This window comes from Camelus bactrianus, chromosome 11 (genome assembly GCF_048773025.1).
Source record: "Camelus bactrianus isolate YW-2024 breed Bactrian camel chromosome 11, ASM4877302v1, whole genome shotgun sequence".
Taxonomy (NCBI): Eukaryota; Metazoa; Chordata; class Mammalia; order Artiodactyla; family Camelidae; genus Camelus; species Camelus bactrianus.
The window spans coordinates 42964123-42981610 of record NC_133549.1 but is presented as its reverse complement, the minus strand read 5'-3'; the positions used below and the strand labels follow the sequence as shown (position 1 = coordinate 42981610).

The following is a 17488-nucleotide window of genomic DNA, read 5'->3' as shown; positions in this document are numbered from 1 at the left end:
TTAGGTAATGTTCTAGTGCATTAGGTGAACTGATGAGGTTAGGTGAGGTGCAGCTTTTCTCACTTCCAGAGCTGGCCTTGCTCCTCCGTCATCTGGAGGGTGCTGTGAGCATGCCACACTATGCTCCTAAGCTCAAACACATAGAGGCTGTAACTGCTGCTTCTACCTCTCCCTAATTTATTTAGGTTGCCGCACAATTTGCTGTAGCTGTAATCCCTCAGTATTGCATCTGGGAACAATATAAATGGTTGATGGCAGAGTGAGATTTTCAATTGTTGCTTCTCAGTGATTCACATAATGTGCTGTCATTAGCACTTTGATGTGACACATCATGGTTTCCAGGGCTTACTGGGCCATTTATAAATATCAGATGAAGGTGTTAGAGCTAGTATTGCAGTGTGGTTACTGCCTTAATTGCCTTTCCCCAAGAAAGGCTGGCAGCATCTTCTCTGGAGGAAAATAAAATGTAATTTTTAGTTTGTTTTTAACCACTTGCAGTCAGTTCTTTTCAAGTATAGGAAGCAAAGCTTTCCTCTTTTGTTCTATTTTTCTAGTTACTTAATTTTACAAAAAATTTTTCATTCTTTAGTTATCATTACTTGATTGATTTCCAGATATCTGTACCAATATTCAAATGTATATTATCTTGCCACAGTTATATTCAGGTTATTAATGATAATTATTACTGACTTACAGAATTTTACATTTTACAAAGTGACTTTATGAATAATAATAGCAGCTGACATTTGTTGAGTACTTACTATGACGTAAAAGATACATACGCACTGGCTCGTTCAAACCTTTCCGACTAAGCTCAGAGGTAGACACTCTTAATGTCTCCATTTTATGATGGGAAACGGATGGTTGCTGAGGATGAGTAATCTGTCCAGGGATACTGTAGTAAATGGCAGAACTGGGTTTGAAACTCAGGTCAGTCTGATTCCAAAGCCAATACTTGTAAGCACTACATTCAAATACTCCCTACTCCCCAACCCCAGCACAGCTAGCCCCGTTTTACAAAGCAGGAAATGCAGACTCAGCAGCTGGAACATTGTGGTGCCGCACCGCCCCAGGGCCAACATCTTCTGATTCCAGGTGCAGAGCTCTTTCTACCGCCCGAGGCAGCTTCCACCAGGGCGAGCTCTTAAACTGCTGACATGTATCACTGACATCCCATGAGAACCACTCAGGTTGGTAAATAAGCAAAGGATGAGGGCCGGTAGTTAAAAATCAGAGGGGCTTCTCTTTAAAGCATTAGGGGCAAAAGAGCTACCTGCCTAGTCAGATAGTTCAGGTACAGACTCTGATTGGAGAGGCCAGTGTTTAAAGGCACAGAGGAGGAAAGAAGCAAGTCATGCCCACCGGGCATGCAGCCCAGGCCTTCAGCCACCGACACGGAGCCCAGTGATTGATCCTGCAGCTGAGGATGCCCTTCTCTCAGCAGCCGCGGGCTCCCACAAAGGAAGGCTGCACATGGAGAAGTCTTTGTCAGGGCCTCTAATGAGGGGATTGGGTTTCACATCACAGCTACCCCTAAACAGGTACTCTCTGCTTCTTTTATCTTCCTGATGGCTCCCACGGGAAAGAAAAGAAAGAGAAAGGAAGCTACACCAAGATACAGGTCACAGGCCGGTTTGGCGAGGTTTTGTACCACCCCTGCCCCACCACCTCCAGATTTGTAGCTCTGAAATTCCTTAATTTTCACACACCCTGTGTGGCCAACGGACAGCGATGGGAAAAGCTTTCCTAAGTCAGTTTTCATAATCCATCCACCATAACTGCCTGGAAAATTAATGTCTCTGACCCTTTGTACATGTTATTGCCTCCGTTTGGAAAATTCTCCCCAGACCCCAAACTCTTCTTCCTATGGCTAACCTGCCCTTCACCTTCAAGAGCCAGCTCAGGTACTGAATCCTCCAGAAAGCCTTCTTTGATGCCCCATGCCTGCCCTCCACCAGGCTGGCTTTGTTCCTCTCTGCCCTGCTAAAGCACTTCTGCTACGGCCCCTGCTGACTTATCTGTCTCCCATCCGACTGTAAGCTCCATGAAGCCAGGGACAGTGTCTCCAGTGTTCAGCACAATATCTAGCACATAGCACAAGTGTAATAAAGCACTTAATTCTTTCAAAACATTCTACTTTAAAAAAAGCCTAAATTTTTTCAGGTTATGAAGGCAATAATACTGATTAAAACAATTTTGTATACAAAAAAATCCACAAAAGAAAATAAAAATTATCTGTAACCTCACCACCCAAAGAAAACCACTTTGAACACTTAGATGTAGTTCCCTCCAGTAATCTTCTACGTGTACGTGTATACATAAAATGATTCTTACTGTCATATTTAGTTTTCTAAAGGATTTAAACAATATCTTTTAGAGGCAGATAGAGGAGACATTTTTATTACAATTTTAGTGATGATAAAATTGGAACCCAAAGGTACACATCTAATTAATGGTAGGGCTAGGACTAGAACCTATGAATCTTGTCATAGCACCAAACTCCTGTCGCTCCCCAAGAGGTTTCCTAATTAGACAGTGCTCCTCTTGCAAGAAGAAACTGCAACGGCCAGCATCAATGGGACATGGGTTTATAACTGGATGTTCATCCTCAGGAAAGGGACAGATTTAAACTGATCCTCTGTCCACGTCATGGCTGTTCAGCAAAAAGGCACTGCCTAACATTTCAAAGGGAGATAAGGATGGAGTACCTAGGGTTTCACTCCTGTGATAGGCTAACAAATGAAGCTAGGCAGCCACCATTAAGACGCAGAGTTTCTTTGCAATAGCCAAACAACATTTGAACAGTGGTGGATTGGCTCTGAGTGTGTTTCTATGGGAACCACAGCCACAAGTTTGATCCCACTATAGACTAGTGAGTTGCATGCCAATCCATGACCACTGACTGTATTCGAGAACAATGTACACAACAAGTGTTCAGTAAGTGTGCATTGAGCTGAATTGAATGTTTATTATTATTCATCAGGGACAGTCAGCAAGAAAGAATGTTGACAGCAAATATAAATATCCCTACCACTATGCCCAGTGTAGAAAAGGCTATCCAATGTGAACTAGCTTTCTATTTGATTCTAAGTAGAGGACTACATTGTAATCCCTCAAACACAAACACACACCAGATTGTTAGCTCTACAGATGAGGGAACCAAATCTTATTTATCTGTGTGTCCCCAGAATACCTAGCCTAGAGCCAGACACATTTGAAGTGTCAATGTTTTTTGAATTGAATTATATTTGCTAGACTGGTGTGGGAGTTAAGAAGATGTTGACTAGTAATTCACCATTCCTTTCCCTGAAAGCTCTGTAAATCAAGCTCTTAAAAAAAGCAGCAAGCTAAATTCCAAAACCCTCTCTTAGGAGAAATGCCCATGGCTGGTGGGGTCTGGACTATGTCCACTGAATGTGCAGATCTCTTCTGCACAAACATCCCTTATTCCCAAGGGAGACCACGACTGGCTGACAGGCTGTGGAGACTCACACGTTCCCACTTTCCCAATGGCAGGGGGTGGGGGTCAGGGGAAAGGGGTGGGAGTCAAGTAATGAAGAACTGCTGAACTCAATGTTCTCCTCTTCTCAGGAAAAGGAAAATCTCGCAATAGGAGGAGAGTTGGCACTTTTCTAGAGGAAAAGCCATAAAGAACATGGGATGTAGTTGAAAATGACCTTTTCTGAAGGCAAGTATCTTTTTTAAAGGGCTACCTTCATATTCTCTCTTGCCTTAGATTGGAGTGGCACTGCTGGAATGGCCTTGGCAGAGCTGGGCTGGAATCCTACAAACTGGGATCAAAGTTGACTGGGTGGGTAGAGGGCAAATGTGGGATATGGGTTGAGGAGCCATTAGGCTAAGACCCTCATAACAACATCAACAGGAAAAAAACAGTATTTGCCAATAAGATCCTTTCCTGAAATGCACTGAGCTGAATTTGAAGGAACAGGAATAGAAAATGGTGATTTTTCTGGGAAGCGGAAACACAATTCACTAATCCCCTAAACTCTTAATGAACGCTCTTAAAGATTTAATCACAAAGTAAAACCCACAGTTTTTTATTGGCAGTGGTTGGGTATCAACTGTATAACTCTCTGAGGTAGCAATCAGTATGATTCCAGGTCTGTCTCCATCACACATCCCAGGGTCTAGTGGTAAGGTCTGGAAGACTGGTGCCCTGATCTAGCCTAGTAAATTCTTTCCAGGAGACTTAGGACACACTCCCTCAGCTGCCAAGTTCTCTACTTATCAGGTGCAGAATTTATTAGCACAAAGAAAGATAAAAAGACAGCCTGCTATCTTTTTAAGTGTTTTTACATACAGTTTCTTTATTAGAGCTTGGTGTTTTTGGAGATACACCTGCCCACATCATTTGAGCCTTTGTGCTAAATCAGTAGGGCTTGTTAGCTTCCCATGAACCTCGGTGTTGCTACCACCTACCCACCAAGGTGTCTTGTGCTACGCTTATGTTACATGCATTAACTGTCGTTTGGGGAGAACAAAGTCATGAGAACTTGCATCTTTAACCCACACACAGCTGTGCAAAGGTACACAGAGAGTTGATACGGAATCCAGGTTTGTGCAGCTCTGGAAATCAAATCTTAGTCACCCAAAGACCATCTTTTTCTAGCCTAGGTTTCTTCTCTGCAGTTCCTCAAGATGCCTGCTTCCAACTCCACATCCAATTCTGAAACAAACAGTGGCCTCAGATCACAGCACAGATACCAAGGAGAGTACTGCAAGAAACAGTGTGGCACAATGAAAAGAAAATGACAGTTAGAACTGAAAACCTCTGAGAGTGCCAGCTCTTACCACTTGTCTGACCTTGGATAGGTCACTTCAAAGAACACTAGTTTCTCTTCAGCAAAGTAAGTATAAACAGTCATGCCTATCTCTCCAGGCTCTCCTCAGAGCAATTATGACAAAGTGCATTTATCTTATTTATGTGTTTATATACTTCCCATTTCTCAGTATGCTTCAACAGACTATAAGCTCCAGGAGTTCAAGGACCTTGTCTTTTTGGTTCAGCACAGTGGTTCACTGCCAGGAAGTGATCAGCACGTAGTGCATGAGCAAGAGGAGTGAATGAGATCTGAATGTGTGAAGGAAGGAACAAAGGAAGGAAGGAAAGACGGGAAAAAGGAAGGGCCGAGAGAAGAAAGGAGTGTTTGGAGTATTATTGATGTGTGGAAAATGAAAGTGGTCTGTAAATTATTATCCATATTATTAAAATATATATAACTAATATTTAATGCATTAATTATACCAGGGTGAGCTTTAAAAAATGTAAGGTAGATCATGTTACTTCGCTGCAGGAAACCTTCCAACGGCTTTTCATACTACTTACAATAAAAGTAAACTCTTTTCAGCGTTCAAAGCCTCGTGAGCTGACCCGGGCTGTCTCTTGTCCAAGCAGCCGCCCTCTTCCCTGCCAGGTCCCCAGCACTCTTGTGTTCTTGTGTTTCCTCAAACATGCCAAGTCTGTTCCTGCCTCGGAGCCTTTGTGCTAGCCCCTTCCCCTGCCTGAAAGCTCTTCTGCAAAATCTGCATGTCTGGTTTCTTCCTGTTACTGGGCTCTTGGCTCAAATATCACCTTCTCAGAGAAGCCTTCCCTGTACATGAGCTCTAAAGGAGCCCTGCTGACCCCCTCTTACAGTACTCCATTATCTGTGTATCCACTTAGCCACTACTTGTCTCCTCCCCAGTGCCTGGTGCTCAGTAAATATTTATATTGGTGTGACATTATATTTGTTCAGTGCTTACATTTCATAGATGCTTTTCTAATTATTATTTTGTTTTATCTCTACGAGTTTATGAGTTCAAATCAAACAATGAACAAACAAACAAAAACTCCTGTGGTTCCAAACTGAAAACCCCCTCTCCATCCCTCTGTACCCAAGCCCCACACACACGTGGAGAGAGAGGTCTCCTGGCCCTGTGAATAAAAGCAACTGTGCCAGTCAGCTTTAGTATTTGTGATTTAACTAGAGTCATGTATGATCGGGGATAAAATAATTGCTTAGTACTCTGAACTAGAGGGATTCTTTTGAGACATGGAAATGATGCTGTTGGGTGCCAAGCTGCTCTCTGTTCTGGGCTTGGAGGCCTCCTGGCTCAGGTCTGGGCTGGGGTGGGATGGTGAGAAGAATGGGGAGTGTGGTAAAAATGGGCAAAGGGAAGCAAATGGCAGGAACATCACTGGTTCCAGTTGGGTTTGTTTACTGTGGACCTCAGGGCAGCAATAACTCTGTAGGAAGTGCACTGGACCAGGGCACAGGGACAGGTTCTAGTGCTGGCTCTACATGCTCCCTCCTCCCACCCCGGGCCATCAACCCCTCTGCCACATGAGGTGGAACTGAATCATCTCTAGCTCTGATACTATGAGTTAATGAGAGGACTCTGACCTTTTATCATGACCAAGAAAGACGTCTGTGAGAAGGATAAACTATTTCTGATAAGCACAGCTTTTCTGGACTAAGTGGGATTTCTTTGACTGGTTAGTAAAGTCACTGGACAAACCCAGATCTCTGCCTTTGCCATTCTTCTTTAGCCTTCCCTTCCCTTTGCTCTCCCAGAGAAGGGGATGCCCTGGGAAAATCCCCTCGTTGTCACAGAGGGATCAGCATCCACTTCAGCCACTCTCCAAGGGATGCGTTCCTACTGTATCCGATCTTGGCCAACACTCTCCCATCTGTTTTCAACATGTTGCATCTGACATTAACTAATGTCTCCTATTAGCATTAAAAGAAAACAATGCGGAAAAATTCTCTCTCAAGCAGAGTTCAAACAGGCCACAAGTAGATGTGGAATCTCAACTGCACAAGGTTAAAATAATAGAGGTAAATAAATATGTAAATATATAAATGTATATATGTGTATATGCATAAATGCATATGTTCATATGTGTGTGTATATACTGCAGTGTGTGTGGGAAGTGAAGCCAAAAGTCTGTAAAATGGGCCAAGAATGCTTCTGTTCAATTTATGAAATTAACTGGTAACAGAAGGAGAAGAAAACTTCTCCCAATGTGGAACAAGGCACAAGAACTGAAGGACATGGAAAAGGAGTTGGGAATCTTTATCTTACACTTACTGGTAATGGGTTAAAATTCTGGTCCACGAGGTGATTATATCCATGGTCAAAAAATGAGTGTCGTATCACAACATCAATGCCCTGATTGGCCAGCATTCCTAAAGTGTTCAACCACCTAAAAAGCAGGGAAAGAAAGCTACATCAATACATTTTTTTAAATGGCATATAATGAGCTCTATAGAAATTGGCTCACATACACACCAACCCCCTACACCCACCAAATTTACCTAGTAATTTAAAGGAGAAGATCATTTTAAGCAATGAATGCACAGACAGAAGAGACTTTAGAGATGATCAAATCCAATGTCTTCATTTTATAAGAAAAGCAACAGATTCAGGGGAGTAAAATGAATTGTCTTTGGTCATTAGCTTGTTGTTAGTGACTTGTCTTTTATTTTTATAATACTAACACATAAATAAACACCCTAGCCATTTGTAAGCCTAAAGTCATCCCCTCTGACCACAAGACACAGAATCACAGAAGCACACACACTATATTTTCCATCACTCAAACACCCCTGCTTCACCTATTCACTGTACCTGTACCTTTCATGTGACTCTAACCCACATACTCCCATGACCAATGCAAGAGTGGTCCAGTCACTTGTATCCCTCACATATCACTGTCAGTATTCAGCGCAATAATTTCCTTGGCACTATAACTAACTGTACAGGGATCGGAGTATGCTACTCTCATACACATGCTGCAATGGAGGACCTGCATTGCTCACACACTTATCACATACCCCATCATGCCAAACACCCGTTCTCCAGGGCATGCTAGCTTCAAAAATACTGCCCTTGTGATTCTTCCGACACCCACTGCTAACTCTGCCTTCATCATTTACACATTTAATTCAGTCATTCATTCATGAATTGATTTCCTTTCCTTTCTTTCTTTGTATTCTTCTGAAACTTAAGGAAACTTCTAATTGTAAAAATATATGTGTCAGAAATGTGACTTAGAGCTTCAGTCATCTCAGTATAAAAGATAAGGCATTTCATAATCTTTCCTGAGCATATATTATCTAGCTTCACCTGTCACCTCTTCTCTCACCCTAAGCTTTATTCCCCAGGCTCTAAGCCACACAGAACTACTTTTGGCTGCCTAAATACACCATGCTTTCTCATACTTGCCTGAGTCTTTAGACATGTTTTAACTTCTCCTTAGGATTCCCTTCCTCTCTTCCACTAACCCACTTTACCTGGCAAATTTCTTCCCATCTGTTAACTTCCAACTCAAATGCCATCTCCTTCTAAACAATGCTGCCCCAGCCAACAGTAGTGCCTTCCCCTCTCTGTATTTCCCAGAACTCTTAGTCATACCCTCTACTGGCCCACTGAATGCTGATTACTTACTTCTCTGCCTTGCCCCAGTTGGTATGAGCTCAACAAAAACAGTCACATGTTTTAGCTTTGTACCCAAAACACCCGTCACAGTTCCTGGCACGCTGTAGGTGCTCATACTCTTTGTTAGGTTGAAATTGATCTGGATAAAACTAAATTCTAGGAACTTTGAGAATCACCATTCAGCATATGAGGGACAAATCCTGCATAGTTATGATTTCCCAAATCTGAAACCATATGGAGCTTCAAACCAGTGACCTCTCTGAAATACAAAGCGTTGCTAATTTTTATATTATGAATAAATATGATTAATATTTTCAAATCTTTTTCACATTAACAATTATATTTTATTCCCATAAAACTAACCAATATTTACTAATAATTAGGGTTACAAAAACAAAACAAAACAAAACACAGCAAAATATGAAAACAAAAGTTTTAAATCAAAAAGAAAATCTGACAATAATATAGTAGAACCATTTTGTTGTTGTTGTTCAGATTGGGACATTGTGATCCAGGGAACTGAAATTGCTTTTGGAATATCCCATGGCTAAGCTACTTGTCTTTATTATTTTTGTTCACTTAGCAACCCTGTGAAATCAGGAGAACAGGTTTGGCTTTTCCTTTAGCCACCGAGACACAGCATTAACCGACCTATGGTAGAAGTGTAACATGAATTCTGCCCGATGCCACCTAAGTCAGGGCTCTCTCCACTGCAATAGCACAAACACAGTAGGGTCTATCGTGTAACAAGTACTTAAGTGTACAAACAACTTTGTCTTACTCACCCTTCTATCCATGCTTATTGCATGAATGAAGAAACAAAATGACGAATAAATGTGTAATCACATACATGTGGACCCCTGCCTCTAGTGGCATCTGGATATCAATATATGGACTGTATTTTGATATTTAATATGTGGAAAGATCCCATTTGTTCATTCATTCATTATTCATTCAATAAAATTAATTAATCAAGCGTAAACGCCAGACCTTCTCCTCAGCATTGAGGAGAGGTACAAAGAAGCCCGTGTGACCGTGTAAGTCATTTGTAAAGCACTGGGCATGCAGATAACTCCGTTCTCATCTACAAAAACGGTATCAAATTCCTACTTGTGACCTCTAGAGTGCCTAGCACAGCGACCTGTAAAGAATATAAACTCAACAAGTAAATATTAATTAGTAAATCTGGTGGGCTGTTTGGCTAGTATATGGGAAGCTTTCAAAAGAACTCTAAAGTGAGAGGGAAGAATATGCATCCTCCTCTTCAAACCCACATACCATCTGCGTATCTGGGGTCTGGGGCATTCAAAAATGACCGTGACCAGAGCCCCTGCTTCCCCATGGCTTTTGAGAGTGAAATGGTTAGTTCTGGAGTTATTGCCATCTTCCTCCTGTAATAATAAACCTCCTGAGAAGGGGAAATAAATGGTGTTCCAGGCCTCCCCTTTATGCTCAAGTAGATAAAAGTGGCAAGATGACTGGTATGTCTCACCAAGGATGCCTCTGCAGCCATTATTTTCCATTGCACAAAAATTTATTGAATATCTACTATGTGGCAGACACTACAAGGTGCTGGGATGTATCAGTATGTCAAGGGGTGTCTTTAGTGCATCAAAGAATCTCAAAGCCCTGACTGGGAAAACTACCCTTGAATACTTGGCAGTAGAGAATTCTAATTCGCACATGCATGTATATGTGTCCTGGTAAGTTTAGAGTTAAGCCATATATTTTAAAAAGGGCTGAAAAATGCCTTCTTTCCAATTTCTTGTTAGCCTTAGGGAGTTTCCTAGAATGCTTTACCTTTTTTTCCCCCAGGAAGCAATTTATGCTTTTTGGAGAACTGGACTCATAGGGCATGTATCTGGGTACTGCCGGTGGAGTTAGGAGCAAATGAGTGACAAAGCAGTAAGAGAGGAGACCAGGAGCAGCATGAGCTGGTTTTCACTGGATCTGTGTCAGTCAAGCACTGGATATCTGCACTACAACCGAAACCTAAACAACTGTGTTAATCTAGGTTGTAAAGTGACTGCAGAGACCTATGGATATTTGGCTGATGAGCTCAAGAAAAGGCAGGTCTCTCTCTAGCTCCCTTCATGAAAGTCTGTGGTATTTCTCACTTCACATCACTCCCTAAAGGGAAGCATGTTCACAAAAGCACTCAGTACAAGCAGGCTGTTTGCTGGGCCCTGCAGCAGAGTCCTGTCGCAGCTGAGCAAAGGCCTCTGCTGATCCAAGGGGCCCCCCGGCAGTACTGACTGCCAATTTGGCATCTCGCAGTGAAACCCTGTGAGGAGTGTATTTTTGAAAGGAGACCCTTAGCAACACTGTATCGACTGCTGATCACTCCATTTCCTTCATTTGAACCAGTCTCTTTGAGCAACCTGTCTGTGCTGCTCCACGTGAGGACCCAGGGCTGGAAGATCCCAGGTATCACCATGTAGCACACTGACTCATTCTCTTCATCTGCGTTTGCCAGGATTCCACCTGTAAAGACAAGCTGCTTCACGGGCCTGATTTGTCCTTCACAACTGTACTGAAGAAGCTGCCTTAATGAAGGGGAACTGCAGCCGTATAATTAGGAGCAGCCATTCGTAGTAAAACATGCAGCTGAGGGCAGAGCTTCAGTTCTTAGGAAGAACTTGCTCAGCCATAAAGCCAGGACCACAGACTACACTGAACCAGGTACAGGCCACCTGGCTAGTCTGTGGTCCTCAGGGGTCTGTCCCTGTCACATCACACTGGCAGGCCAGCCAGAGGCCCTTATGCTTCTGGCTTAAGTTGTTCTCCAGACTACTGCAGTAGCCTTCAAATAATTTTCCTACCTCTTGCCTCTCCAAACTCTTGCACATACTACCGCCAAAGCCAACGTTTTAAAACACGTCAGATGGTATCTCTCTTCTGCTCCCTTCAATGACGTGCCGTTGAATATAGAACAAGGCCTAATTTCCCCTGCCTGGTTTTCAAGGCCTTCCAAGATTTGGTGGTAAAACCCATCCCTAATCTTAGCCCTCACTACGTCCCTGCAGATACGAGGCTTTCGTCACACCAGTCATTTTCCCTCCTCTGTGCCTTTGCCCATAAATGTTCCTTCAGCCTAGAATGCCCCCTAGTACTGTCAGCAGCACTCTCCACCTATAGAAATTAGAGAAATCTCTCTATGTCCCATTCAAATGCCTCTTCCTCCATAAAGCCCTTCCTGATCTTCCCTTACCTGATATCTTAGTATCTAGACAAGTCCCTAATCACTGTTTGTTGAATGGTTAAACACATTTACAAAGAAATAGATGAAGAATTTTTGATGGGAAACAAATCCCCACCCTTCTTTCCTCAAAGCCCTTGGGGGTGAAACTGCAAGTGTTACTCACAAGAATCCTGCAGCATAGGAATCTGATAGATTGTTTGTGCCTCCAGCTGAAGTGGTCACCACACCTTCCAGCCAAATCTTCTTTCCTGGGGTGTATGTGTTAACCACCTGTTCACACAACAAAAGCAGACGGAGTTAATGAGATTTTAAAGAGCTGTTCCCAAATAAGAAGGGAACTTCCCTTTAGTAAGTTCCTCTGATCCCCAGCTCCCAGGTGGTCATGATCTGTGCTTTTGTTCATGTTGGTACACCATATACAGTGAGCTGGCATACACACACAAAAGTATTAACATTGGTACATGTCTACTCAAAGAAATGATCTTTTTTTACCCCCTAAGTAAACCCAAGTAACAATGTGACAGGAGAACAAGTACATATTTTAGGACATAAGTTGGCTACAACACCCTTCACTGGAAGATGTAGATCACACGATGCTTCCATACTAACAAGTATTGAGAAGCAAATTTTCTTAATTCTCTGTAGGGCACACCCATGGACGAGTGCACTGTCCATGCATCAGCAGTTGCGAATCTTAAGAGAGGGCAGAGATCAACGTTTGGGAGAGGTATTTTATAATTACCAAGGCATGTATGTATATTGCAACCACATTCTGAAAATAACTGCATTAAGTGTAAAAAGAAAAGTTACTGACACACAGGTGATAGATCCTCCACAGGGAGCAACCTTCCACGCAGAGACAAAGCCTCTTGTCAAAAGGTGACCCTCTGAAGTTTTGAAACGACCCAGTCTCTGATCCACAAGTTAAAAACTGGCCAGACTATCCATATCTGGGCTCAGATCCTCTGGAAAGCAATCTGGCAGTACTTAGGGATAATGTTGTGTGCTGGGTAACCTCTGAAAGCAGAGCCTGAGACAAAGGCTTGTCTATAGGTAGGTCATTTGGGAAGTAATAACAGGGAGAAGGAATGAGGAACTGGGAGACTGAAAAAGGGAAGAAGAGAAAAACAGTACAAGAATGAGTTTTCAAGTTGGCAACCACTGCTGGCAACTTGAACGCAATTCAACAAGGATCTTGGTAAGAGCCTTAAGAATTTGTCTCAGAACTGTCCCCACCGGGGGAAACCAGGGAAAGCATTTATCCCTTGGCTCCTATCCTCCAAAAGTCAAGGATAATCTTGTGACTGTCATCACTCTTTCATTGTGCAGGCACGAGTGCTGAGCAGGGTCCCTTCATTCCACACTTGCCTTAGAGAAGTCCCAGGGCAGGAAATGAGAGGTCCTACGGCATCACACCAGCACCAAGCTGGTTGCTGCCTGTGCCCCTGCCTAGCTCTGGTCTCAGAAGTGATGGCTAGAATAGGAGGTGGGACTGAGAGGGTGCCAGTTATGCAAAAGAGGATAAGAGGATAGTGTATTTTGGCCCTATGGCCCTTCCTCTCCTAGACATAAAGACCAAAGCAATTTCACCTTCGGTCTCTAAGGATACAAGGACAAGGATGTTCACTATGTCACTGTTTGTGGCAGGTGTCCATTGCTGCAGGAATGAAAAAGCAAAATGTGGTAGATACATACCATAAAATATTATGCAGCAGCTACAGCAAAACATTCCATGTAAATCCAGCAACATGAATAGGCTTTAGAGATTTAGTGGTAAGTTTTAAAAAATAGAAACAGAATGAGATTTATGGCACAATATTACTTATATAATTACTCATTCATACCTAATAACACAAAATAGTATATAAAGATACATCTCTCTTAGGGGCATGTAAATAAAGACACAAGAGAGGCATGCGTAAGAAGGAGATGAATGCAAGTGGGGATTAGAGACGAAGGTGAAAATTAAAACAAAAGGATGAACTGATGATAATAGTTTGCTGTAGCTGAGGAACATGATTTTAATTTAATTTTCTGCACCTCAGGTGCAAAAAAAGAGAAAACATACATGGGATGTAACACATATGCCAGAACTTTCCTTTTCCCAAACCTACGGACAGACGTCGGCAAGCAACCATATTCCTCTTTTCATGTCTCCTTAGGTATATCTCCCTGCCCTTTCTCCTCCATCTTCTAGAGACTGTGCATTATTTGAGACTTATTTTAAAATCAGGGTTGGAAAAGCATTTGACCCTTTCAGGAATAAAGTTGTATATATTTTTAAAATTTGAGATGTAAGAAAGAACTGTGATCAAGAAAGACCCTGAAAATTAATAGTGGAGGTCAAACTGGAATGTTGTTAAAGATTAAATTAGGATTCCTCCTTTCACCCAGAAAGAGTCACTGAGGACACCACAAGGTGATCCTCTCCCACTTCTTGTCACTGCTCAGAGTGCCCAACCCAAGGGGAGCTGGAAACAGTATAAATGAGAAAGCAAGAAAAACACCTTGAGTGATCAGAAGACAGAGCCATGTAGTGAAATTAAAGGATTACACTGATGATTTCCCTTAAAATATAGTACTAGAAAAATGTCTGTGCTTTTGATAGACTTTGTGCTTCTTTTAACACTGACTAGAACTGAGTAATATATTAGTGTTTTTCTTTTTTGCCTCTGGCTTCCAGGATATTCACAATTTAATTTCTGCTCAAAGACAGATATTGAAATGAGGCAATTAGAGAAAGCAGGTTTGGTTAAACATAACAGAATAAAACAAAACAAAAAGGTATGTACTATAAGATGATGAACATTGAAATAATTAAGCTAAGTGAAAGAAGCCAGACACAGAAGGTCATATATTATTCCATTTACATAAAATGTCTAGAATAGACAAATCCACTGGGACAGAAAGTAGATTAATGGTTTTCTAGGGTTGGAGAAAAGGAAGGAGAATGGGGGGAGGATGGGGAGTGACTACAAATAGGTATGGGGTTTCTTTGATGGGCAATGAACATGTTCTAAATTAAATAGTGGTGATGGTTTCACAATTCTGTGATTATACTTAAAATCACTGAATTTCACACTTTTAAAGGGTGAATCTTATGATACGTGAATTATATCTCATAGCTGTGTGTGTGTGTGTATAGCATTAGCAAAAAGAGAGGTGGACTCTAATAGGCAGGTAACTAATGTGGAAAGAGGAATGTGCCCTGGAAATCTGGGGTTCTACAGCATAATAGCTTGAGACTTTGGAATCATCATTATCTTGGATTTCAATTTCTTCACCAACACGTAAAGCCATAAATTTGGAGTAGATGAAATGTAAATCCTTTCCAAATACAAAATGTTAAAATGTATTAATTTTTTATAGTGTTTATGAAGGTCCTGTTAGCTCCTATCCCCCAAAGGTCAAGAGTCTCTTTGATTATGGAGCTTAAAATTACATAAACAACAAATATGTGAGGCAAAAAAAGTGAGAGCTAGTCAGAGCTGGTCATCTCAGAAACAAGATCTGGCCTAGAGGTAAACAGTGAGCGTGGTGGGAAAAGCCACAGGAGGAGGTGAAATTACCTAAGGGGAATGTATAAAAACAAGACTAACAAAGGGCTAAGGATGTCCATCCCAAAACATGAAGGCATTATCAAATGGATTTATTCATTCACTCTACAAATATTTATTGAGCACCTGCTATATGCCAAGCAGAGTTCTAGGGGCAGACAGTGAATGAAACAGAGGTCTCTACTCTCATTGGCTTATATTTTAGTCAAGGGGGGAGACTGATTATAAACATGTAAACATAATAAATGGTAAGTGCTAGGAGGAAAATGAAACAGAGTAATCTGACAGAAAGTGCCTTGGCAGGAGGGTAGGGTTGAGATTTTAGATAGTGGTCAAGGGAGGCCCCTCTAGCTCCTTTAAATGAGGACTTGATTCCAGAAAGCGGTTGGATTTATAAATTACTGTGTACACAGGCCTCTGCAAGGACACACATATGGTGTAAATAAAGTTCATCTGAATTCTCTTCTGACTTGCTGGAAGATTTGGAAGGAAACAATCTAAGACTTCTTGTTACTGGTGAAGGAGCATTGATCAGTGGTTAGGGGCATAGACTCTGCCCACAGATTGCCTGTGTTGGAGTCTTGGTTTTATCCTTGACTCACTGTGTGACTTCTCTGTGCCTTAATTCCCTGAACTGTAAAATTAGAATAATAATAAATCTATCTCAGAGCATTTTCTGATATTAAGTGACCTAATACTTGTAAAACACTTGGAAAGGTGTCTGGCAGATGGTAAGCTCTCAAAGTAAATAAAATGTTACCCAGACCATTCTCCTTGTCCAAAGCCCATGAGACTGCATTTGGAGCCATCTAACATTAGAGTTGGTTGCTTTCTTTTGAATGTTTATGGTGGTAGGTAATAGACCAGATGTATGCTAAGTAGAGGGTAAGGTCCATTTAGAATTTAAAATGCACATGGATAATTCATATTGACATAATTAGCATTCAGAGTAGTTCATTTATCCACTCAGCATAGGAGCAAGTCCTGTCCTTTTCTAGAGAAGCCACATGGACAAAAAACATAGGGAGGTAGCACTTTGATACAAAACCAAGCCAGTTATATGAAATGTTCGGTGAGGGAGAGAGTCCTACAAAGTATCAATGTTAAAGGTTCTGGGAGTAGTTGGCATGAATCAATAAGGATTTTCTGAACATTTACCACTTGAGACATGGAGAGAGGTTTGATGTACTGTGTGTCTACCATGAGCAGAGAAGACCATCACGGTGACGTGTTGGGGAGGTTCTGAAGCTGGGTGCTGGTTGGGACTGGACAGGAAAGCAGTATGGGCAGAAGAGAACAAAAAAAATCAGGAAAAGCAGATGGAACCAGCTGCAAAATTCCCTTAGAAAGTGAAACTCTAAGAAACTAAGGGGTATGTAGTTCAACACTGTGGTTTTGTGAATAAATATGATTCCCCCTGTGCTGGAAGACAGAAAATTGGAAGACTGGAGAGATCAAGGGTACAGTTCTTGGTGAGAAATGATGTGCCAATGAAGGTTATTTTAGGAACATATTGTCCGGGGAGGGAGAAGTACAAGTGCTGAGATTACTGAAGTGAGGGGAGAGGCGAGGTGAGTGGTTGGCTCCCTTTCAGCAGTTCATTTGTCCCCAGTAGACTTCAGCCCTTGGACCTATGTGGACAAGGGAGCTTTGAGGCACCCCCAGAAGAGCTCAGCAAGTTGCCAGTGGCTGCTCAGAATCCTTCGGCCTGCTGGGGGCAGGGTAGTATGAAGGGAATCCCTCCGGCTCCCTTCTCTCATATTTCAGGGGTTGAGGACATCAGGATTGTTTCGTGTGGCTATATCAAGAGAGAGGAGGACCAAAGAGAAAAACAGTACTGATTTGTTTTTTTGTTTTTTTTTTCTTATTTTCCCTACCACTTTGAATTTTTTTAAAAAAAGAAAAACAGTAAAAATAGAGAAATAACCATTCTTGTGGCACATTTTCAGACCTGGGCTTCCTTTTCCTGTTTCTCCAAAACTGTGATCTCAGTCTTTAAAAAAGACTCCTGAGAGCCTGCTTTCAGCCACTGGCTGTGCAAGTGATGGTAGCCTTGTAGCAGCAGACATGTTGTTTATTGTTATCCAAACCCAACACCTTCCTTAATGAGAAAGGAAGCAATAAAACAGGAATAGTGGACAGGCCAGCTGGGCTAATCAGCCCTGGCAGGAGGCCCGCCCTCCCAAAGAAGCTGGAGTCCATTAATTCCAGCATCTCATCTACTTGGAAATCAACCATCCCCAGGACTTCAGGAAGAGCAGTAGCTCTTAAAGCAACCAAAACTGGT

At 42.0% G+C, this 17488-nt stretch overlaps 1 protein-coding gene across 5 annotated transcripts in view; it reads right to left on the bottom strand.

Moving 5' to 3' along the window:
- Nucleotides 1-17488, bottom strand: part of HPSE2 (heparanase 2 (inactive)) — a 568967-nt gene that overhangs the window by 118927 nt on the left and 432552 nt on the right. For 4 of the 5 annotated variants that reach the window (XM_074373795.1, XM_045507507.2, XM_074373794.1 and 1 more), the window contains exons 8-9: nt 11808-11914; nt 7093-7207 (exon numbers count right to left, since the gene is read on the bottom strand). In XM_074373795.1, coding sequence (XP_074229896.1) covers nt 7093-7207; nt 11808-11914 — 222 coding nt within the window. Of the gene's footprint in view, nt 1-2862; nt 4737-7092; nt 7208-11807; nt 11915-17488 lie in introns of those variants that run through there. The other variant, XM_010971071.3, reaches the window with a different exon arrangement.